The sequence below is a fragment of the Astyanax mexicanus genome, chromosome 3 (genome assembly GCF_023375975.1).
Source record: "Astyanax mexicanus isolate ESR-SI-001 chromosome 3, AstMex3_surface, whole genome shotgun sequence".
NCBI lineage: Eukaryota > Metazoa > Chordata > Actinopteri > Characiformes > Acestrorhamphidae > Astyanax > Astyanax mexicanus.
Window position 1 is genome coordinate 37,789,357 of NC_064410.1, and position 26,253 is coordinate 37,815,609.

Here is a 26,253-nt window from a genome sequence, read left to right on the forward strand (position 1 = left end):
TGATCTTAAAACGACTGGCTGACCCTGGAACAGAGGCAGAACAGAACAGATCAAATGGATCAAATAGTATACGTCATGATTAGGTACACAAGGTGGTTTTAAAGTCACAGTTTAGTATGATTTTGGTACAATTAGAGAAAAGAAACAAACAGCCCCCAAATGCATAGTCTTTTTTAATTGATTTTGAAAAGATATTTAACCATTACATTCTATAGCAATGAAGCCAAAATTGTCTGCTATGTTCTTAAATTTGCAACCAGATTCTGCACTGCCCTGAGAGCAGAGTCAGAGCTAGAGACGCCTACACTTTTGGTAACCCTGCCCCTTTCTTGACTTGGCTGCTACGTGTTAAAGGCAGTGGGAGCAGAATGATCAGGGAGGTCAGTCAGACTGGATTCTGAAATGTTAAACAGCACTTTAAAAAGGTCACGATAAATGAATAAATTTAGAATGTCTCATTATATAAACTGTTACTAAAAATTGATTTTGCTTCAGTATTATTTTGCATGTACTTTGTGTGTTTATATGTGTTTAAATGTAGGTGTTTCATACATTCTAAATCAGGCTGTGGCCACTGGAGGCTTGTCCTAATAAACCGTAAAGGAGTGTATATTAGGCACGAACTCATGGACTAATAAGTCATTCTACAAGCTGTAATTACTGAGTAGTACCAATAAAAAAGGCTAAAGACAGATCAGGCCCAGCAAGGCATTCTGGATTTAATTAGAAAACACACACACACACACACACTCCTACCATCTCAATGCTGACCTACAACTACAACTAAAGTTCATGCTAAACTCGAACTCGGTTATTAATATACTTTACTGGAGTAATTCATTTTCAAAACGACTTTTTACTACTACTCCATACATTTTCACACAATTATCTGTACTTTCTACTCCTTACATTTAAAAAAATAGCATTCTTACTTTTCATTCCAGTTTGTCATCAAGGAAAAAAATGAAAAAAACCTATCCAGATAAATATCCTTGTTCGGATAGGGTGAATTTGATTGTGGTTGGATGAGAAGTATAAATCTTATTGGTTTATACGGTGATCCATCACACCTGCACACGTCTGGCCCACACCCCAGCAAGAACATAGCAGACGTATGTAGCCTAGTATAAAGATAATGCAAGCTAGACACTGGAGAGAACTCGAGACAAACGTCCAACTAAGCTTCTTTAATATATTTGTATTGTACTAAAATACATTCATTTTCAATGAGTATATACGCAGCTAAAGCAGGAAGCCTAGTGCATCCCAAATGTTTCAACATTAACATTTTATTGTAATATTATTGTCATTATAGCTTTTAGAAAAAAAGGGTGGGGTGGGAGGAGGTGCACTACTCACTTCTACTAGATATTCTAGATATTTTTAGACTCTAGTATTTATACTTCTACCTAAGTAATGAATGTTAATACTTTCGAGACCACCTTTGCTCAACCCATAACAAGACCCCCCCTTCATAGTTCAGCACATAATCTAGCCTTCCCGGTAAGGTATTTTTGCCACTTCTGTGTAGAGGGTTCTTGGACCCTTGTTCATTAGTACTGAAAATGCAAGCTCACTTCTCCCATACTGATAGCTCTGACGTAGACTATGTGATGTATAAGTTCTACTGGAAGATTTCAGAGGCTAGAGTGCCACATTACAACAGCTGGAATTTTACACATCCAATCAGAGAAAGAAAGGCAAGCAAATTGCAAGCAGGGAGATGAGTTTCACATTATGAGTATTATAAACAAGTGGAATGCTAACTGTCTTTCATTATAAATTGAATAAACAGATTAAAGATGAGCTGACCAGTCAGGAGTGGGAAACATGGCAGGTATCTTTACGATCATGGTAAAGGTCAAGTGAAAATTCACTGAAACCCTTATCTACCCTTACCTTTAGGACTTTGTAGTGCCTCTTTGTAGTAGAAGTGGGAGCTTCCAGTTCAGGAGTAGGGGATTTGCTGTACTATATGACTTTCATAGATGGTAAACTGCATCAATGCTTCACTTTATTACAAATTATCTACTACACAGATTTAAACAGAATTACAAAGCTGGTGGTCAAGTAAATGTTGGAAGAGTGGCAGGATTGGCAAAAAGAGCTTAACTTTCCTTCTAACTGAACTTCCAACACCTCCAAAGGCCAAGCAGCTGAAAGCCAACTCTTGTTTGCTTTACCCTAAAAAAACCCAAACTCAAATACAATTTCAACAAATTACCACCTGAAGCAAACTTCTATTAATTGCATTAAAGTAAAACAGCTTTTTTCCCCCAAATGAAATATAGTTTTTATTTTGTTTGAATGGAGTTTATTGATGTTGTCCATGTATCTACTAATCATCTTATCTGCATTTTCCTGAATAGGGATGTGGCAGGAACACCCCCTGGATTTGATGCCAGTCCACTAATGCCAGGTTCACGCTACATAACTGTCTTAGTCATCAGTTGTTGTGCTGTTCACTCTACACGACTGGTTGTGCTGAAATCGCGATTTGTTGAGTTGTTGGGACTTTCACACTACGTGACTGATTGGCAACATAGTGTGACAAATTACACAACTTTTCACAGTAGGCTTCTCTCCAAAAATACATTTCGTTATGAATAACATGCCAAAACTAAATGCACATGAGAACTAGAGATGCCATACCAGAGAATCTCGAAAAAGGAGAATACCCACTTGCAGTGAGTCTAAAATAAATGGGTTCATATGGAGCAATTGTGTAAAATCAGAGTTTATAAATGTCTGATCATTTTTATACTGAAATATGTACTTATGTCCTCAACACAGAACTATATAAAATGTTTTCGCACCAAAGACATCATTTTTTAAGGTCGTTTAAACTCAGTGCTTTAAGTCTAGCTCACCAACCAATCAGGCACGCTTTCTTTCCTTTTTTAAGACAAATTCATTATTCTACTTTCTAAAATTAAAGGAATACTTAGAATAGTAGTTAGTCACTACTTTTAATTCAAATTTTTAGCTTTTAGCTCCATTTACTCCCATTCATAGATGACTCTATGAATGCTCCCTTTAGTGATTTACTGTCTTCGACTGGGTCAGATATCTAGCACGCCAAATATTTGCAGGGCATCTCTGCCTGGTCGGAGATCAGTTGCCCACGGCTTGGTGAGCGTCCTTCATTAGTTCGCACTACAAGAATGATCGAGCATCCGATCCTCGATTTGTCAGCAATCAAAAAACTGTTGGCGACTGAAAAACTGGGCTAAAATTGTTTAGTGTGAACCTGGCATAACGGACGCCACACACATCCTTTTTATACACAATTTATACACTCACAACTAGGTGCAGTTGTATCAGTGTACATCATTGTATCAGGTCACCTACAATACATATTTTTGGAGGTGGACAGAACCTCAAAGTACATGAAGGAAACTCAAACAGACACAAGGAGAACACACCGACAGAAGCAAACACAGTGATGATTAAATCCATTGTCACCAGCTCCTGCACAACCTATAATTTCACCATGCTTTCCATAATTCATTATTTTAATCATCAAACTTACACCAGGTTTGCTAAAACAGCAATTACTATGACTAAGGTTATCATCTTAACAATGAATCTTGTTGGACAGCAGACTGAAACTTCCACTAAAACGTCCCTTTCTTTATCTGTTCCTTGATTTTTGCCTGACCTGGATCCAAAAGCTAGTCAGCTTTACCATTTTTTCAATGCTACAGATCAGGCAAAATCAAAGAATGCATATAGAACAGCTATTCAAATGCAGTCCTGGAGTTAGGAGAACAATATGATCTTCAGATGCCGTTCAAGAGTCCTGCTAATCAGAGAATGGCTCATTTTTTGAGTGGGACAAAAAGCCTGAAGTCTGAAAAATAGGGGCCTTAAGGACCAGTTTAATGTCTGACACTGAGAATATACAATATATATGCCACTTCTCACACTAAACAGACAATAGTAGGAGTGCTATGATTATCTAGAAGAATTTACTCAGACATTCCAGTGTCAGTTCTGGAGATAAAGCCTTCATAATAAAGGAAAACATGAACAACTCTCTAAATGTAGAAAACAACACGCTGCTTGAGCCTAATGGGGAACCAGCAGGTCTCTCTTTGAGGGCTCTGTTAAAGAAATTGCATGGCTTTTCGACAGCATCCGAGCCCTTAATGTTACCATAGCACTGCCATGGCAACCACTGTCACTACCTATTGTACTAACTTCAGGTTAAATCAATAAATTAAAAACAATTTATTAGATTTCCTCTCTAAATGGGACAATTTAATGGGTTCAGAAAGAGGGCTTTTACATTGACAGCATGTGATAACTGCTTTTTTTTTGCATTTAACTTAGATCATTTGTGTGGTTTTATGTATCTTTTTTTTGTTAGTATGCCTTAAAGACTGGCTGTTGTAAATTGGGTCTTATTTAGTAAGCAGTCTGGGCTGAAACAATCAATTTCTAAAAGAAGGGAATAAACTACTTGGCTAGACAAGACACTTTCATAAAGTTCTTCGCACAAATCACTCTCACATGAAGATATCTCACCAGTTTCAGTCCTTTTCAGGATGAGCCATTTAAGGGCTCTGCCACTTTTATTCAAATTAGCTGTTGCTGACCACATCATCTATACACTGGTCACATTACTGTTAGCTTGTGCTAAACGGCAAAACATAAACAAGCTAGTTCATGCTTAACTGCAAGAGAAGCACAAAACTCATCATTTAAAAGTACTTACATGTCCCTCATCTGGTGACTTGCCTCAGACAGTAGGTACAGATCCCTCCCTCAGACAAAGTCTGCAGTGTACTGTATGAGGGTCTTTATCAGAGAACAAACAAAATTATGATCGGTGAGTGGTCTTACCAGGGTGGTTCTATGCAGGTTTCTCTATTGAGACATCACAATAAGAGAGCCATCCAAACAGCCCAGTGACGGATATGATTCCTGACTTCAAACTTTTTTTTTTTCGAGCTTGGAGTGTTTATAGGGGCAGTCGGGAAATGCAAAAGCATGCAAAAAGTGAGTTTTGCATAATATGTTCCCTTTAATGTTCAGATCTGGACTATTTGTGCTGAGAGTAAAGTGAAAGTTTTGAAAATATATAGGCATAGAACTTTAATGTCAAGGGAGAATATGAAATCCAGTATACATACTCTTTAACTATTCACTGCTGTGATGCTATAGCCCCCATGATGTCCCCTTTTTTTTCCATGCTTTACTTTTTAACAAATTGTGAATTTGGTAGTCATTCTTTACTCTGTGTAAAAGTTTAAGATTAATGGTCCAATAGAAATGCTCCACATGGACCTAAAATATTACTTTTACTTTTACTTCTATTAAAATATTAGAAGTTGTTCTTGCTCTTCTCTAATAAAGTTACCGTTTGGAAGATTTTGGATTTGGATTTTGCTTGACAGATATTACACAGACATATCAGATGGCATAGGACAAAAATGACTATTGTGTCCCATGCCACATGCAAGAAAACACTAAATTATGATCATTACCACCCACTGCACTGTCCACTGTGGATGATAATACCTTCTGTGGTATATTTTCTCTCGTAACACTGTTGGTCACAACTTGTAATGGAAATGGAAATGGAATGTCCCATCCACCTGGCACCCACTATCAGGCCTCGTTGAACATCATTCAACCTCATTCACAAAATAACACCTCACAACTTCTACAGGTGTTGCATGCGGTTCCATGCCTACAGTTTCCCTAAGCCTACATTACTGTCTATGAACATATTTAAATAATAGCACCACTGGCCCTGCTCCCTCCCTCCCTGGGTAGATGGCGCTCTCTCCCCACATCACTAAAGGGTGATGTCGATCAGCTCAGGGCATCTGTGAGCTGATGTATCGTAATCGAGTCGCTGAGCTTTCCTCTGAATGCGCTGTGATGCTACTCAGCGATGCTACATCAGCAGCAGCTCGAAAAGAGGCAGTGGATGATTTTACATGCATCAGAGGAGGTGTGAGCTAGTCTTCACCCTCCTGGTGTTCGGGCATCACTAGTGATAGGGAGAGTCCTAATAGGTGGGTTGGGTAATTGGCTGAGCAAAATTGGTGAGAAAATAGAAAAAAAAAAAAAATTGTACCACTCAGAAACATAAATAATGCTAATAGTTACAAAACTGCAAAAACTTCAAAAACATCTTGAAATCTGGAATGCTTTCTCTAAATTTCTATTATTGTGCATGAATCAATATATTTTTTTTTAATTATGTACCTGGTATCCATTAATGGTTGTTTTTTTTTAAAGTGTTTGTTATTTTTGTTTTTAACATTGCCTGCCCCTCTTATTATAGTTCCATAAGCTTTTAGTGGCGTCTGCTACTTGCCAGGCTGTCATTGTATATAAGACCTTGTTTTTAATGACTTGCATGTTCAATTAAATGCTAAATAAAAAATTATCAAAAGAATGTGTTATGTTAAAGCATATACTAGACAGTTTCTGCATTGTGCTTGTGGAAAAAAACAAACAAAAAACTTCTCTCATTATGAACAGATTTCTATTTAGAGTGACAGCCTGGCAAGCAGCAGAAAACACTTGAGGAAAAGATACAAAAAATATACAAAAGAAGGATAAAAACTACTTAAATGCAACAAAAAAGCCAATTACACAATACTCTTTTTTTTCCAAAGTTGACAGCATAAAACATCAGAAAAGCAGATGGGTTATGAAAGCCAGGAAAGTCAAATTGACCATCTAGCTAATATAAGAGTCAAATATGCCAACACAGTAATCAGTAATCAGGTACGGTATGTAACTTGCTGAATGGTGATGTAATGAGACACGTGTGGGAGAAATGTGCTTATCATCGCTGTCATGCCAAAACCTCATATCTCCAAAACGATAATTTTACTGAAGAAAGGAAACACACTTCTTAATTTTTAATGAAAGTTAGTGTAACAAAATTATATTCCAGATTATATTCCAGATTAACATTTTGATACAATGTAAAGAAACTACTAAATAAATGAATGCCAAAAAGTGAAATATATCAGAAACTTAGATACTTAGATACTTGTGGCATGCGAGAGAAAATCTTCACCGTGGTTTAATTTGGAAGATGCTATTTTATTAGGCTTATCGGACGCTTACAGCACATACAAGCATTCAGTGGATGAAAACACATATGCTAACATTGTGGAAACACCAGTTCAAAATGGTTATTAGTTACAGTAGCCAAACATGACATACTGCAACAACATAGCATAATAGTTAGAAACTAAACATGCTTATGAACTCTGAGCCATAATTACAGCTGTAAGCTACTGTTCTAGCTCAGAAAGTGGGCCATGATGAGAGAGAAAGACACCACACATCAGTTTCTGGAATTTCATATAACGGTACCACTTTAAAATAAGACTACTTTTATAAAGGGTTTATAAATGGTTTACAATTAGTTTATTAATGGTTACTAATTAGGTTGTAAATGCCTTAATGCCTTAATAATCAGTAACAACACAAACATAGAAAGGGCAACAATATAGATGGCTGTGGGTTCACTATTTGGCAAACAACAGGTCATTGTTACCCTTACTACGTATGTGTTATAACTGATTATTAATGATTTAAAATTTTTAAGGCATTTACAACCTAATTAGTAACCATTAATAAACTAATTGTAAACCATTTATAAACCCCTTATAAGGGTGGTCTTATTTTAAAGTGGTACCCATATAACTTATATAGTTGTAGTCATTTTTGCTTGACAATGTTGATATTCTTATCTCAATTGCTTCATATAATATTGATATAATTCAATGTTAGCCAAGGTTTAGTCTTTTAAAATAGACAGTTTATCCTTTTTATACTTTAGCCCACATTTTGTGTTATTGTGCTCAAAACAAAACACAATACTCCTGATGTATCACATTAGTTTGTGCAGCTTGTGCAGATCTATGAAATATGACCACAACAATCCCAGTTCATAGCTGAGATTTACTCATCTACTTCCTTTCTGTCTCTCTGCTGAAAACCTGAATATTCAAGACACAGAGTCTGTGATCATTACAATCAATGAACAGCAAGTCTTGTCATTCCAATATATACTCATCTATCAATTTACAGTATTAGTAAGACTATACTAATAGGTATTAAAAGGTCCTCATTTTGCTTTTAAAACATTCTCAAATCTTCACTGCACAGAATCCACAAAATGTAGATATCTTTCTTTTCAGATTCTGCTTCATGTTGGCACGGCTGTACACAATTTCTGCAGACTTTTTCAGGACAGCACATTCATGCTGCCAATCGCCAGAACTACCACTTCCCAAAGGTGTTCTATTGGACTGGCACCAATAATAATGCCATGCTCAGAATCACTGTGATACCATTTCCTCCCATTCTGTTAGTTAATATGAATATTATCTGTAGCTGCTGAACTGTATGTGCATGATTTTATCTTCTCCACTGCTGGCACACGATTGGCTGGTTAGATAAGTGCCACACTGACTAGATGTAGTTGAGTTTTAAAAAAAATACATAAATATAAACCTTATATCTTGCAATCGGAACTACAGAGAAATGGAAGTAGGTGGAGCAAAACTGAAGCATTCTGCTCATCTGGTGGTCATTTAAATCAAATTAAATAATCATTTGATAAATCTAAACATCTGTCAAATGCTGATACATTTTTAAAAGCAGCCAATACAGATAGAGTAGACCTTTGTCACAGTCACCATGTGATCATTTTCGACTCTGCAATGTAGAATTACGGAACCTTTGCCTGCACTCTTTAACATAGCAATTACTGTTTCATACATATAGAAAATTTGTTGGGGATTAGCACAGCCAATAGATGGAGCTGGAAGATGCTTAACATGGATGAAAGTCTAGTTTGCTAACACTGGTCAAGCAAACGTTCAAAACCTTCCCATGGTGGAGCTCATCATAGAGAAGGAGAAGACCATTCCAACACTGCAACACATCTCTGAATAGACAGAATAAAGAAACAGATGACCAACACATCTGTGTGTAGTGGAACGTTGATCAGCATGCAGAAGGCCAGGTCACATGGTGCGGGGTGCACATCTTCCTGTGTGATGCCAGATCACCTCTGGTCTTGAGTACAAACATGTGACAGCCCAGTAATATGTTAATAAGGCCCTGCAACCAGTGGTTCTACCTTTTCTGAAAGTACAATCTAGTGCACTATTCCAAAAAGACAATGCTCATCCATACACTGCTGCCATCTTAAGAGCATGCCTTAAAGAAATTACATGACAGATAGATAGACAGACAGACAGACAGACAGACAGACAGATTGAATGTTACTTTATTGATCCCAGAGGAAAAATTCTGCAAAGTCAGAACCAGAGTGCGCAGGCACTGAGGACATCAAAACTAAGTAAAAAGGGCAAGGCAAAAGGATGGTCAAAATACATATATAATTAAATACCAAAAAAGCTAACAAACAAAGGGCTAAGCAAAAGAGCGGTCAAAGAGCAATAAGGCTTGGAAACAAAAGGTCAAAACACAAAAGAAACACGAGGTAGAAGAGCTATGTAAAATAGGTTCAATGACGTGCAAAGGAGTGAGTGCGAACATGAGCTATATATACAGATAAGTCCAGGTTTGAGCAATCAATAGCACGGCAAACCGGACTGTTGAGGCATCACGTGATCCGGCATGTCCGGAGGGTTGAGCGCAGGTACATCAAGGGAAATTTAGTGTTTTTCTGGAGAATTAGAGTCTGTGGCAGGCAGACAGACAGTGACAGGACTAACACTTCATGCCTTTTCAGGTCTTATATGTTGCATTTTACATGTAACAGAGATTGACTACACAATACGTTTGTATTTGTAGCTCAATAAATATTGCTCTAGAGAGTGTCAATTTCCACTATAGTTTAGATGTCTGGGGTTAGAATTTTCAATCTCACATATAAGTAATTCTGTCCCCCGTTCAACCCCTCGTTTACTGTGGTTGAGTCTAACTCTCGTTTTATTGGTTGCCTTGTTAAAAACCCTGCTCACATGATATGCAGAGCTTTTCCGCTGGAGTTGAAGAGTTTTAAATTTGATGGAGTGGAAAGTGTGGTAAATGTGTCTGGTTGAATTATTGGTGTACTTAGGAACTGGCAGTAACCTCAGTCAGTGTTTATAACACGACTGGAAGCCATTTAATGCTACTATTTACACTTTCACATTAACAAACACGAAAGTGTGAGAATGGTCTATTCTAGTAATCTGCTGCCGACACTAAACCAAGGTATGCATGAACGGTTGGAGTAACATCCGTACATTTGTATATTTAAAGTTTACAGGAAGCATTATCAGGATGTCTAAAAGCTATTAGTGCAGCTAGGTTTATTGGGTCACTCTGCAGAAGAACAGAGCAGTCTGTCCTCGGAGATTACTGCCAGACTGGCGTGGACCAGTGGCAAGGATTGAGTGTGGGATCCTTTAAGGTTTAGCTTTGCCAAAGCTCAGCTCTTGGCTGGATGAAGTGTGTCATTAAACAGGGGAAGCCGTCTGGCCTGCAGGTCCCTCTGGCAGACCCTCAGCAGACTGTGAAACACGCCCACCGTACAAAATACCACAGCAGCTAGGACATGGCACTGCAGCAAACAGAGAGGCAGGCCTTCACAGCTCCGAACAAGTTTTGTAGGACAAGCTGCGTCCTATTTACAACTTTCTAGGGTACAAGCGCCATATGAAGATACCAGCTGCCTGTTTTGTTGTCCTAGCTATTAAAATAACAGCAAAGGGACAGTTGCATTCACAACACACACACATACATACATAAAGTGGACCACTAAAGTACAACCTGACAAATATACTAGTGTAATTCAGAGATAATCCACAAATATCACAGATACCTATGTAAAATTCTTTGGACAGAACTTTAAGTTGAGTTTAAACTACAGGGCCTGGTATCAGACAATGCCTGTTAAAATGATATGATAGCAAAACAGGCTAAACTGCTAAATGAAAAACTTATAAACCTCAGCTTTGGTACAAGAAAAATAAGCAAAATAAGATTTTTAATGTAATTACATTATAAATAAGAATGACGCTATAAAAAATAAATTTTTCATATCAACAAGTAAAGAACCTAAATACAACAATTTTATGGGCTGATTTTATATGTTATTGGAATTGTAATTTTATTTCACATTTTGGCAAGCTGCATGACTGGGATTCGAACCACTCACAGTGGACTGCTGGACCACTCGTCCTCTGTTTAGGAGGTAATTTAATACAATGAATTAATTAGAATTATACATGTAAAATTAAATGACTAATTAATGAATCAGAAACTGAGGCTTTAATTTTTTCAGAAGTGAGCATGTTAACTTTGTTACTTCGCATTAAAATGCTAAAAGCAGGTATATTTTTAGCAATCCAAAAAGCTAAAATAAAATAAAAAAAATGGTTAACTCAAAGAATTCTTTCCACAAAAACCATTAACTAATACAAAGGATAGCCTTCATACAAACATTCAGCAGTGCCTGGTTTGCTTAATGTGGATGTAGTAGATATAGCTGCTATAGATTTTTATTTATTTATTTTACATTTGTTTATTGAGTTGTGTCATCCTGTATCATTCAGAATGTACCGTAATGTTACTTGCTTTAAAGGACCACTATGTAACTAATTTAATAAATAAAACAGAAGTAAATGATAAAATGATCAGGATGTATCATCAGATATTAAGGAAACATGTTTAGTGAAAGCACTGGCAGCTCTTATCAGAAGGGCTTCAGCAGTACGTTCCTATTTTAAATGTGCAGGCCGTCCCGGAGTTTGTGTCAGTTTTGTCCTCTGACTCCACCTGCTGCTCGTTCCCCAACACTAACTCCGCCCACCGAGGTTGCCAGCACGTAACACTACACTACAGCGATCTGTGCTTAGCAAAGAAGCTTAGCTAGCAGAACTGCTTCAGTTAAACCTCAGCAGCTACACAGCTTAAAAAGCCTCAGCATGTCTCAAAAAAGCTCAGTGACCAAAGAAGGAATATAACAAGAGTGAATATTGGCAGTGAGTTTAAAAGTTGGAGACTTAGAGCTCAAATAGACTACAAGACCAACCCAGAGCTGCTACTTTTCTCCTGAACAGGTAAGCTAACTGGCTAGCTAATTTAGTCAGGTACTTTATCACCACCACTACATGTGCTTACTAGGGACTAGAGCTGTTTCTCATGCGGGGCATAGCCCCGCCGACCGCGGCGCTCACTCGCGCGGGGCACAGCCGGCCGCGGCGCTCCCTCGTGTAAAATACAGCCAATATTACGTTAAATACGGGTGATAGAAGAGTTTAGAATTGCTGTATTTCTTCTCTCGCTCGTACTCTAAGTTCTCTGCCTCTCCTACTACTCTAAACTTTGTGTAGATTGTGCAGATTCAGCCTGCTGAATATGGCAACCCGATGTAGTTTCGTGACTGGGAAGGGGTGGGCGGAGCAGACTACTCTCAGTGGTGTTTTGAAATTGGACAGCTGTTGCCATTTTTACATGCTCGCTCTCAGTTCCTACAAAATGTACCTTTACAATACTATAATAATACATGCTAGCATTCAAAATTCTAAAGACTAAGTTACAATATAAGAACAACACCAAATTAGATTTCCCTGAACTTGTGATGGAATGTCTCGTGTCGTACAGCATATTTACCTGCCAGACGAGAGGCTCCGTGTGCTCTGTGGTGTTGGAGAGGCAGATGCTGAGCACCAGCGTGTGTGAGGAAGAGGTGAGGATACTGGCGATGACAGCGTCCCGCATGGAGAACGGCAGCATGGTGTAAACCACAAAGACTATGAAGAGAAAGAATGAGACCTGCAATGAGAAAAAGAGAGAAAGAGTGATATACTTTTTTTTCTGTAATTAATTATTTTAAATTTCTTAGTCTGTATGTTAATGACAGTGTTATACATCTGATATGTAACATGCTTAACACTGTTAAAACACATTTCACTGATACACAACTGACCTGCAACACACTCTACAACATTACATCACTGATACAGTTTTAATATCTTAGGAACACCACTGACCTACGACAATCTACATGCTACACATAACACAAACCATAACACAGTGTTATACCCCTGAGGGGTAAAACACTTCACGCTGTTACACCGAAAAGCATCAACACACCACACGATTACATTATTAAGGCAAAACATGTTCTAAACTGTTCCACTCCTGATGTGTAACACACTTCTTACTGTTACTCCACCAAAGAATTATACCACTCCACACTGATACAGCACTGACCTGTAACACACTCCACACTGATACAGCACTGACCTGTAACACACTAATTCATAACATGTTCCACACTGTTACAACACTGACCTGTAACACACTTAACACTGTTACACCCCTGAAATGTAACACACTTCTTACTGTTACTCCGCGTCCACTAGAACTTTTCTTCAACACATGTCGCCGTGCCAGATCTCTCGGCTCGCGGCTTGTGGGCGTGTCCGTGGCGTTTTTAAATTCAAATTTAGCAACAGATGTAGTCAATCATAAGTTTAAGAGTTTACATTTTTAGTAAACCTCACTGTAATCTATAGCTCTATAAATCCATATTCCGCCATTTTCAGCTTCTCTTCAGTGTTTAAAAGGCGCCTGTTCTGTGTGTGTGAGGCTTGTAAGTGTGTGGCGTGGCTGCCTGCTGTTCGCTGATTGGCTGGAAGCAGTGCGGCGGCTGGATTCATTCGAATAAAGTTGAGATCTGCTCAACTGTCTTGCCGGAGGGCGGGGCTGCGCTTAACAAAACGCAACCCAGCATGCACCACGGCATGCAGCAGCTCTCTCCATTGAAATGAATGGGATGCGTCAGGGCTTAAGTACAGGTGGACGCACACTGAAAGAACTAACACACTCCACACTGAAACAGCTCCGACCTGTAACACACTCCACACTGTTTCAACATCAAGCAGTAACACAATTCACACTGTTACAGTACTAATCCATAACATTACTAATCCAAAACTCCAACACTGTAACAGAACTGAGCTGTAACACACTTTTGTAATGTCATATTATTCTCATCTCATCTCATCTCATTGTCAACCGCTTTATCCGTGAAGGGTCGCGGGGGGGGGGGGGGGGGGGGCTGGAGCCTATCCCAGCAGGCATCGGGCGGAAGGCAGGATACACCCTGGACAGGCCGCCAATCCATCGCAGTGTCATATTATTAATATAATTAATCAATATTGCTATTAATAATGAAAAAGAGAAATGCAGTTCGTTTGTGATGAAATATTTCCTATAGAGGTTTATTAAGATCAGATAGTCTTTATACAAAAGGCTAATATAAGTGATAAAAGCAATAAAGGTAAATTGGCAACAGCATTGTATATTTAACAGACACAGTAAAACAACAAGAGCATCATTATCACCCCATCAGAAAATCAGATCTGACTGCCTGTCTAAATGCAGTCACTTTTTACTCCCAATTGTACGCACACTCACGTCAAGAGTAAGGCCATTACAAAATAAATATATATATTTTTTAATAAATCCATTTGGCTGTTTTTTTGCTGCTCACTTTTCATCTGTTTTGGTCGATCACAGGGTGCAGTTTTTTTCTGAGCACAAGAACACAGCTAATGGCAGATGGGGTGGTAGATGAAGGCAAAGCCTAATGGATTCCATTTTTGGCCATGTTCTCAAACCTTACTGTACAACACACACACACACATACATACACACACGCAACAACACACACTTCTTAAAGGTGAGATGTTCCTTTTCCATTATTGATTCTGCCCGCTACTCAGACACGGGCAGAGACAACAGAGGGGAACTTTTGTTCTGTCCTCAATAATCCATTTTAATATCTTGAAACAATTATCATGTGAAATATGATTTATTAAAATTAGCTATTGATTACTGACTAGCATTTAGAGTCGCTGCAATTGAATTCTCGTTAAATGGACTAGCCTGCTGTATCATTTATTCACTTTGATTTTGTGGGTGATTTAATTCAGCCCTCTGTATCAGGTAAGATATTCTCCATGACCCCCCCCCCCCCTCCTTTTTACATCTGATGTCTTCCTTTTAATTTTTAGAGCATTGTGTATATTATTTAATTAATCATTAAGATTACTTGATTATTAATTGTTAATAACAGCTTTATTGTAGGCCTTTGGGAGAGGTTAAACTGATCCATGAGCAGGAATCACAGTCATGTGTTTTGTCTCATCTATCTCTGCTAAAAGGACTTAATCACTGTTTGCGTTCTGGTGACATTAAGAAGCCCTGAGATCAGATCTTTGCTTCAAGGTTGGCTGGGTTAAACGCATAATCGTCTTTTGAAATGCATAGCCAATTTAGGCTTGTGGAAATGTATAGACCAGGCCTGTCTGCTTGGTGGAGCAGGATTGAGACTGACAGGCCAATTCGGCTGTTTCTCCCTCTATCAGTTCTGTTAGCAGATGTCCGGTCTCCACCATGCATTTTAAACCAGGCCGGACCTTGAGCTCCTGATACGCCACAAACCTGAAAAGCCTGGGAAGAACTTGAAGGGATGTGCAGCGCCTGCTTACTTTATATAAGAGACATTTCACTTCACACACTTTCTATTGTTCGGGGCAGTCTGCGCAGCGTAATGTTCTGCCAAAGGCTAAGTTTACTGCGTTTATTCTACTGAACAATACGTCTACAAAACGACCCTTTCTGCTGAGGGCTGTGCTTGTATTGTTTATTGTTCTGCACGTATTGTTTGTGTGGTTTATTATATAGTGACATGAATAGTCTATTGTCTGCATTTACTGACCTTAATACTGTTTCTGTTACCTGATCTGCCTGTCTGCTGCTGTTCAGTGTTAAAAGTCAACCCTTGTTTCTAAGGAAACTAAAAACAGCTGGCTCTGGTTACAGAAAGTTTTCCTATATAGTCCATAGCTAAGCTAAAATATTGTTAATCTTAGTTATAGCCAATCTACCAATCAGCGTGGGAACTAAGTTCTGTTGGCTTCATTCACACATCAGGTAATAGTAAATTAATAAGTAAATTAAATCAGCTCAACACAATGTTGATATTAGACAATATTTTTAATACGATCCATATCTTACATCTGTCTGAACAGTTTGCACCGTGTAACGGACAAGCATGCATAAATTAGCAAAGTTTCACCTGAAGTTTCGGTTTCATCTTTTGCTAGAATTACGAGAGCTAACTGCTAGCACCTGGAGTGTCTGACAGCTGGGCTTATCACAGAGAATGAGCTTGCTGTGAAAATGGCATGTTATTATTCAGCCACAGACATGGCTTCAGTTTGCATCATTGGTTTCTTAAAATGTAGGTTTTAAACTTTTTTCCCTTTGATGCTGCAGCTGCATCTTGTGGCAGCATTTAGCTGTTTCATTAGAAACACAGAGCAGTTATATTATTGGAACAGAGACATCACTCAAAATATTTGTGAGTGTTCTGTTATCTTAAAATCCCACCAGAGAAACCCTCACTCTCTGCTGTCTTCCTTATTCTTAGTCTTCCTACTCATATTCATTTTGTCCTTCTCCTCTTTTTCACATTCTCCTTGATGCAAGAGATGCATGAATTCTGATTTGGCTGTTCAGACAGAGTCGCATTGACGTGAATCAAATATTTATAGGATTTTAAAACCACATACTGAAGTAGCCCAAATGAAATAAAAAATGATTGTACTGAAGTGCAGCTTTATTAGGGAGTTCAGATAATTTTCTCCTGCGCTAAGGCATTAGCAGCGGCATTAGCATTAGCCAGGGTTCATACACTTTTCAACCAATAAATTTTCATTACTTTTTCATGACTTTTCCATGCCTTGCATTTCCATTTGCATGCAATCCTTTTAATGACCATACAATCTTTACAACATCAGTACAGACATGGCATGAAACAAAGAACTAAAAATCCAATTAAAAACTGTTTTTAATAGGCCTATATCTTACCTAAAATGAATTGAAAACACTTTGAAATGTCACATTTTACGGGCTGAATAACATTTCTGCATATTCTGCCTTATACAGTATGTGTCTGAATGAAGCCAGACAGCATTAAATCAGCATTTCTCTCTCACGGTGTGAATTTACAGTTATAGTTAAAGCTGAAACTCTAGAGAGGAGGTTAACATCCTGGAAAACTGGTGCCAGGAGAAAAACCTCCCTCTAAACGTCAGCAAGACCAAGGAGCTGATCGTGGACTTCAGGAAGCAGGAAAGAGCACACTCGTCGATCTCCATCAACGGGACTGCAGTGGAGAGGGTCAGCAGCTTCAAGTTTCTAGGTGTTCACATCAGCGAGGATCTGACGTGGACAGAACGTCACCAGACGTGGTTGGTGAAGAAGGCACAACAACGCCTGTACTTCCCCAGATGGCTGAGGAGGTTTGGCCTTAACCCCAGCATCCTCAGGACTTTCTACACCTGCAGTGTGGAAAGCATTCTGACTGGCAGCATCACCACCTGGTACGGAAACTGTACTGCTCTGAAGAGGAAATCCCTGCAGAGGGTTGTGCGCACAGCGCAGTACATCACTGGGGTTCAGCTCCCAAACCTTTTGGATTTATACACCAACCTATGCCCGAGGAAATCCAGAAGGATCATGAAGTACCCATCCCATCCAAACCACTCCCTTTTCTCACAGCTGCCGAGTGAAAGGAGGCTCAGAAGCTTGAAGACCAGAACCAGCCGGTTCCGAGACAGCTTCTTTCCCCAGGCGACCAGGTTGTGGAACAGCTAGTAGAACAGTATTCGGCCCAACCCACCTCACTGACACCCATACAAACTCTGCAGCCTGCACTTTACTTTACACTGCATCTATCAGACTTTCCATATTATACAGCATTCTGCCCCCTGCACTTCCCACTCAACTCATTCCTTACCTGCACTTACTCATAGTTATTCTGTCACCTACTGGACTATTTCCTCACTTCCACACACACAATCTAGATATCTGCATATCTATATAGCATCATATATTTACTTACATATATTCTATGTGACAAATTTACCAAAACAATATATTTTTTTACTACCTAAACAGTCAATTAATGGAAACAAATTTTTCAAATTTCCATTACTTTTTCAAAACTTTTTGGGTATTTTTATTTTTTTTTCAAAGCAAATCCAGGTCTGTAAATTGCTATTTTCAAACTCTATGACTTTTCCAGGTTTTTCATGATTGTATAAACCCTGATTAGCCGCTAAGCACATCACTAGCTCTTTCACTGTTCAGAGGTGAGTATATTAGACTGTAGTCTGCGTGTTTACCGTGTTAAAACAAGCTGCATGGGACGAACCGCTAGCTGATAGCTGATTCCTCATGCAACCACTATTAGTCTGCATTTATTAGCGCTACCTACGGCTGGCTAGCGCTGCTAACCTCAGCTTGCCAAGCACTTGCTAACCACAGCTAGCGCTCAGCCTCAGACAAAATACTGGCATTCTAAGCATTCTAAGCTTAGAAATCTGTGTAGATTAACTGTGTAGTAATTAGCCTTTGACAGAAAAAGATTTATTTTAAGAATTACAGTTTTGTACTTTTTTACTTAGGTGCCCCTCCAGATTTCCCATTAGAAGGGAAACAGAGCGACACCCTTGTTCACTTCAAGCATGCATTCCTACTAGGGTAAGATTCAGATGCAAACATGAAGGTGCACAAGCTTGCTGCATTCGTTGTTTGTTCTGCTATTTGTGCAGAAGCAAACAAAAAAAATCTATAAAAAAACATTGTTGGGTAAAGTGGTGGGTTGGAAGATTTGGTCAGCATGGTCTCTACACATTACATAAAGAGCTGGAGGTCAGCAAAACACTTGCTGTAAGCTTGCTGTAAGCTACAAATGGTGCAGCAGTATAGACTTCAGCTGCTACAATAGTGCTACAGTGTAATATGATGAAACGAAAAATTTGAAAAAAGTCTGTAATTAATTTTTATGTGACCCACTGTGTGATTTTTGTTATAAGTAAATGGTTACTTCAGTAAAGGTCCATTTTCATTGGCTGCTGATAGAGTCATTCAGACTTAAATAGTTAATGAAGAGTTTACACTACCAGATTATTTCCAAAATCGGGTCGACATAAACTGAACATTTTTGATTTTATGTGACTAAAATCAGATTCGATTTTGAGGGTAAAAAACAAGTCTCAGCCCATCATACACTACATGACTTTCAATACAATTGTTAGTTCTAGAATCTGCAGACTAGAGAAAACTAGCACAGATTCGGAACAACTGGAAAGCAGGGTTAACTCAGGCTCAGAGTCAGTGCGTCTAATGTATGAATTTTACCAGTCAAGTTGTAAAGAGCAGTAATGCTACAAGCGCTAGTGGTTAGTCGGTAATGCTAATGCCTTATTGGAAATCTGGAAATCTAAGCTTACTGTAAATAAACGGAAGCGCTTTACTTACCCAAATAGATTAACATCCAGCACTCGTTTGACTTTAAAAGTTTTTTAGAATAACAGTTTTGTTTATTTAGCTTAGCTTTACTTAACTTAGTTACCCCCCACCATCCAGTGGCGAGACCTGCTGAATTAGAAGAAAAGCATGGCAACACCCCAGTTCCTTACTAGTGTCGCATAATATAGACGTTCATTGACAGTGCGCCTTATAATCCGGTGTGCATTATAGTGCGAAAAATACCAGATTTAATGGGTGAAAATGGACAACAGTCATTGTTAATGCTGCTGTAACACTCAAGGATTTTTAATATGATTTTAGCTGTGATTCACAGTCTAGACAAGTCTACTGCCAGTTGAGATGAAAGAATTTGAGGCACAGCCTCAAACTTGCCTCCCAAATGTGTTTCAGACCAACTGGACTTTATGTACTGTGTTTGTATCTTCTGACCTGACTGTGAATGTGACATACTGCATACTGAACACTGATCAGTGACTCACTCTGAACAGACTGTACCAACAGCCAATTAAAAACTGAGAGAAAAAGACATACTGCAAAATAATACAGACAAATGGTGATTTCATGAGTTACAAAGATTTTAAAATAAAACAAAATAAATGTACTGTTAATGTTTATTTAAAACTACCACACAGTTATTGTGTATAGCACCATGCATGTCCCAAATGCATTTTTCCCTGATATGTTTTCACTGTCTCAACACAACAGCTGGTGAAAAAAGCAGCAGTTCTCTGTTGTGGCCCCATGCTAGGTTGCTCTCTCTGTCTCCTAGTAACAGAATAGTTCAAGTGTTCAGTTCAGTATGGCCACAACCTCGGTCAGTCCATGATTTCAAGCTGTGTAGTGTGTGATCTCAAATATTTTGCAAGTGGAATAGGCTAACATACTGTCCCTGTTTATACTGTTACTTTCTTAATGGTGTAGTGTATCTGTGGTTTAAGGGCGTTTTCACACCAGCACTTTTTGGTCCGGTTAAAACGGACTCTGGTTGGTTTGTACCCTTTAGTGTGGTTCGATTGAGCAGGTTCACTTGATTGCAGATAAAAAAAAAATGGGCTGAGACCTGCTAGAGTAGGTGGTCTCGGTCCGGTCCCAAACGAACTCTGGAGCGGTTCGTTTGGGCTGAGAATGTGATCCAGTCTTGATCCGACACAGATATCAAATATACTGCTTTTATTTAAACTAAACTGCTGAAAAGGCACAGTTTAGTCTGATATAATAGCCAGATATCGCTAATCACCACATCTATAAACAAACGCTGTCTCTGTTTCATGCTGTTTACACGCGCAGTGTGTGCTGCGTTCACTGCTCACAACTGTACGACTTACTTTACTACGTGTACATCTGCGCTGCACATCCTATTGAAAACACTGTGTTTGGAAGCGCAACTTTTTAGCGTTTTGTGTTAAAGCAGCTTTAAACTACACAGATATGTGCTGGAACACAGAATCTCCTCGCTATATCTGCTTTCTTGCTCTGACCAATCAGAGGACAAAGCATGTTCGCATGGTTTATTGGTGCACATTTTGGTGCGTTTAGGTTTATGCCTGTGTGAAACCAGACCAAACTGAGGGAGAAAACGCTCCAAGTAAACAAACTCATCAACTGATCCGGACCAGAGAAACAAACTACAGGTGTGAAAATGCCCTAACACGGTCCTGCATTACTGCACTAACCCCACGGTGTGGAGGCAGCACTTTAACTTGGCCAGCTTTCACGGTGAGCCGTTTATCTGCTTCAGAATGGCGTTCTAACAAAGCTACCAAAAGAAAGATTGAGAGTCTTTGGAGTGTGGGGAACCTTCGCTCCTTAATAGAAAGCAGTGTGTTAATCTTGTGTGTGTGTGATGAAAAGGTTTAGTGTCCTTTCTGCAGCTCGCCTTGTCCCCTGCACCTGCTCACATCATCACATTACACACATTCTTCCTGTAGAATAATGCATTCAATTCTAAATTATTCCCTTTGCTTGCAAAGCTCTACATAACCTTGCTCCATCCTACCAGTCTAACCTTCTTAATCCTTACAAACCCACTCGCACTCTGAGGTCCCAGGTTCATACCTTTGCTGGACTGCTTACTATGCCACCATCCAACTACCAAGGGTATAGCAATCATGCCGTCTCTAGAACTGCACTCCAGCTCTAGGAACTTTAGAAACTCTCTTCCAGCAGGCCAGCTCTATCTCCACATTTAAAACTAAACTTCTCTCTCGCCTACAGCTGTTCTCAAACTTTATATTCTCTGGTCAAGTCTTGCCAGTTTTTATTTTCTGCCTCTGATATAATGTACCATTGTTTCCTGCCTACATATAAACACAGTATCTCACAAAAGTGAGTACACCCCTCACATTTTTGTAAATATTTTATTATATTTTTTATAGGACAAAACGGAAGATATATAACTTTAACTAATAACTAAACAAACAGCAATTGCTGCATTTTTTGCACTGTAAGGTGCACCGGATTCTACTGCATACTATTAATGAACGTCTATTTTCTGGTCTGTTTTCATACACAAGGAGCACCTGATTATTAGGTGCATCATGAGACACTAGTAAGGAACGAGGGTGTCGCAATGTTTTCCTTCTAATTCAGCAGATCTTGATGCTGGGTAGTGGTGGGGAAACTAAGTTAAGTAAAGCTAAGCCAAGTAAACAAAACTGTAATTCTTAAAGAAACATTTTCTTTTAAATTCAAACGAGTGCTGGACATAAATCTACACACATTTCTCTCCTGAAACTGTTTATTTAGGTGAGCGAAGCGCTTCCATTTATTTACAGGGCTAATGCCACCTGACAGCAGTACACTGAGGAACTTACCTCTAAATGGCAAAAGAGCTAGCGCTTAGCAGGGTTAGCAGGTAATGCTAATGCTGCTCCAGCAGTGCTAGCCGGGTTTTGCCGCAAGCTACAGGCTGGTAATACTCACCTCTGAATTGCAAAATAACTAGCGCTTAGCACGGTTAGCGGGTAATGCTAACGCTGCTCCAGCCTTGAGTCTAAATACATAAGGCGCACCGGATTATAAGGCACACTTTTTTGTGAAAAAAAAAAACAATTTTTGTGAAAATTAACGGATTTTAAGTGCTTTCTATACTGCGAAAAAGTGTCAATATTTTTGCGTGGGCCACATTATTTTACAGCACTACCTGAACTCTTTTGGACGTCAAGTTCACTAGAGCTTCCTCTTCCACTCTTCCATAACATCACATAGCTGGTGGATGCTTAATTGGATTTAGGTCTAGAGACGTACTTGGTTAGTCCAGGGCACAATTTGGACACTTTTAACTACAGGTGTACTTACTTTTTTGATACATTACATTGAAGTTTCATATCTTCAGTGTTGTACCATGAACAGATATTATAAAAAATAAATACAAAAATGTGAGATGTGTACTCACTTTTGTGAGAAACTGTCCATAGGTCCGTTTATTGTTTTATAAAACTTACGCATAAGTGTAAGAGTATAATGTATTATTATATTATCAGTAGTCATTTTTACTAGGTTTTGAGAAATATCTGCTTAAAGGGAAGCTGTCTCTGTAGAAATAAGAGAACCAGATGACGAAAGCATTAGATTTTTATATGAAATATTCATGTTACATTTTACCCTGCATTACGCTGTGCCTCGCTCTCCATTACATGGCACTTCAACTGCACATTTAGGCCACTAGGCCAGTTTTGTACGCAAGATGTGGGCAGAATTATGTCCGATTTGCTCTTGAAACTGCTGCAGGCCCGGTACATCTGGTTCTCAGTGTGTCGGATATAAAAAATACAGAGAAGAAAATGAAGTTCATTATACTCTGAAACGATGTAATAAAATGGCGTGAGCTCCTGCAGTGGCTGTATAAAGTACTGCACTGCAGTAGAGACAGTAGACTCAGCTATGGAGTGTCAGTTCATAGGTATGGATCAGTTCTACTGTAAGCTGTCTCATATTCACACATCATTACTCTTCACACACTCCTGCCAATATGATTCGCTCTGAAGTATAAAACATTTAAACACAATGCCTCCTCTAGTCCTCTGGAGTTTATTACTGTGCACTACAGTAGCACTTCCCTATAAATGACTTCCTATATAAATGAACCACCAAAAATATGAAAGATCATCAAACACGGAGGTTAATACAGTCTGAAATTTACCAGTCATCAAATATTAAAACTATGATGATAATTTTAGCTCTTTTCTAATACAGCCCCAGGAAAATGAGATACTTAATCAAAGATATTTCATTGTAAAATTAACTATCCGACTTTCGTATAAATCTGAAAATTTTCCTATTTCTGGTCCTGGGAGAAGACAAGGCAATCAAAATCCCTTTTTACACTCGTAATGGAAAAATAGAGAAAAAAGTTACAAAAGTACAAAACAAGCTAGTGTTGATGTACTGGTGAAGTTAATGCTACAATTTACATTTATGTAATTTGGCGGATGACTTCTTTCCAGAACAACTAACATGGGAATCACAATGACTGTAGAAAACATGGATTGCAATATCTCTCAAAAGAAAGACAACCACAGATCTAGCTTTGCTGGCTAGTGTTATATAATGTTTAGCTTCAATATGTTTAGCATATATATGTGACGCCAGATAGAGAGGAGTGACGCGAGCCGAGTTAAAAATAAAGACAGGTTTATTAGCAGGAAGGCTAACAGGTTCTGCTAACAGAATAACCAAGTAAACAATGATCTCACCGATAACCAGAGACGTAGTCAAAAATACAGTCCGAGTTCGAAACCGAGAAACAGTCCAACCATACAACAAATCCAATAAGGGCAAAACAAAAGACATAAACCGATAATCCGAAAACAGGGTCGTAACGAGAAGGCAAAAACAGTAATCAGGAAAACGCTTAGTACGCAACATAAGTCGGCAATACCTCGCGGTGTTTGTTTACAAACGGATGCCTTAAATACAGGATCTAGATAAGAATGAACCGGAAGTAATTTAGTACACAGGTGAATCAGAGCGTCGGAGCGTAACGTGATTGGGTGAAGGTGAAGGGTTATTATTGATGTCATAATCAGGGGAATTCTGGGAAATAGAGTCCGGTAGTGTGGAAGGAGAACCAGGCTGCGTAACAATATAGTAAAAAGGCAGGGTTACGCTTAGAAATGAAATGATTGGCAACATGGAAGAAGATGGAAGAAGCCAGTAGTAGATTTGTAGTTGAAACGTTACAAACTGAACAAACTGTGTCTCTTGTGGAAAAATCTGGTCCTGTTTCTGGTTCTTATTGCTGTGCTGTAAACTCAATGAAGGCGGTCTGAGATGCTTGTTCTGGGAGAAGGGGCTTGTCTTGCAAATGTATAGGCAAGTCTGGCTCCAGCTCTAGTCTGTAATTTGCAGACTTAATTGTAAATGTAACAACATGGCAGACAATTCTGGCTTAAAAATACCTTAAAACGCCTTGTCCTCTATACAGGCTACAGGTGTAGGTGACGCAAAATCCTTTTTTTCTGCAGTAAAATAACTTATTTACATTCAAAAAAAAGTTGAGGGTTTAAAAATCTCCTACAGGACACTTGGAGAAGCTGCCTGTTCACACTATACTCCACTTAATAATTCCAGATCAGTAACAGGAATCAACCCAAATTCTGCATGTTTGAAAAAAGACGTCAAACTAAACAAATATAATGAAACGTAAAGTTTGTGGGAAATGAAGTCTTTGAATTGTATTCATGAAAACACTGATTTTAAAATGAAGTTCAGGAAAGAGCCAATTTTATGATTTTATTCATTATATATTGCCATTAGCAGATTTATTTAATTTTTTGTTTTATGTTCTATTACAATTACAATTATGCTTTTATGTAATGTTCCTTAACATGCATGAAAGCATTTTATGTAATGCTTGAATAGAAATCCTATTGATTGTGGTGTAATGTCAGGCAGACAATTGACAAAAACCCTGGCCTGTTAAGGGGTTAATTTCTCTTGAACAAAGATTAAATGTCCTTGTTTACTACTTTTTCCCAGACATTTGCATACAGATACATACATATTTTTTACAGTTTAATACACAGTGCACTTTCTCATCACCACAGTTGGGTTTCCCAGCACAGCATAAAAAAGTCACACATGCAAAAACACAAACTCTGTAGTTTGTGTGGACCAACAATCCTAAAAAAATCCAAACCAGTTTTTTTTATCAATAATCAATGAATTTTTCAATCAATCAATCAACTAGTAAGACACAGCTTTAGCATGGCAGACAAACAAGAAGGACTGAAAATAATCTATGCAAAAGATTTTTTTATAGCAGCTTGGCATAAAAATAAAAACAATTATTAGAGAGAAAGATTAGAGATTATTTGGCCACGCAGGCTATTAACGCGAAGCATTAGTCTTGGTAAATTAGTGAATGTTTATGTATGAATGTTCATTAACATAGCTGCATGATTTTAGGTTTTAATTTCCTCTCACTAGCCCACACACACACAGCCATGGTTCAACAACTAAAGCTTTTTGAAAGCCCCTCGGCCACAAAATCCATTACAATTATTTTCATCAGACCGAATGCCTGGGAATTTACAGGGAGGCTCATTTGCAAACAGTTTTTGCAGCTTGAGATAAAAGATCCAATAGTTTTGTATATGATTCATAAATGTCTAATATGAATGTACATGAATGGGCTACATGTGTGACCTAGATATGCATTTCCTGAAAGAAATACCACTAACTGCAAAAAAAAAAGTGAAAAAAAAGGAAAAGAAAAAAAAGTTAAACATTAAAAAAATTGAACACAGGCTAGATAAATAAAAAATAAAATGGACAGAACATTTTTATTACTGTCATTACAAGGCTATTACTACTTAGATATTGCAATATTATCACTATCAGTGATACTGCTGCATTTATTACAATGTTTTCATTATCATTTTATTACCATGATAT

At 38.4% G+C, this 26,253-nt stretch overlaps 1 protein-coding gene across 1 annotated transcript in view; it reads right to left on the bottom strand.

Moving 5' to 3' along the window:
• adcy2b (adenylate cyclase 2b (brain)) overlaps positions 1 to 26,253 on the bottom strand; it is a 144,859-nt gene that overhangs the window by 68,382 nt on the left and 50,224 nt on the right. Inside the window, exon 4 of the mRNA XM_007231726.4 lies at positions 12,616 to 12,777. Coding sequence (XP_007231788.4) covers positions 12,616 to 12,777 — 162 coding nt within the window. The remainder of the gene's footprint in view (positions 1 to 12,615; positions 12,778 to 26,253) is intronic.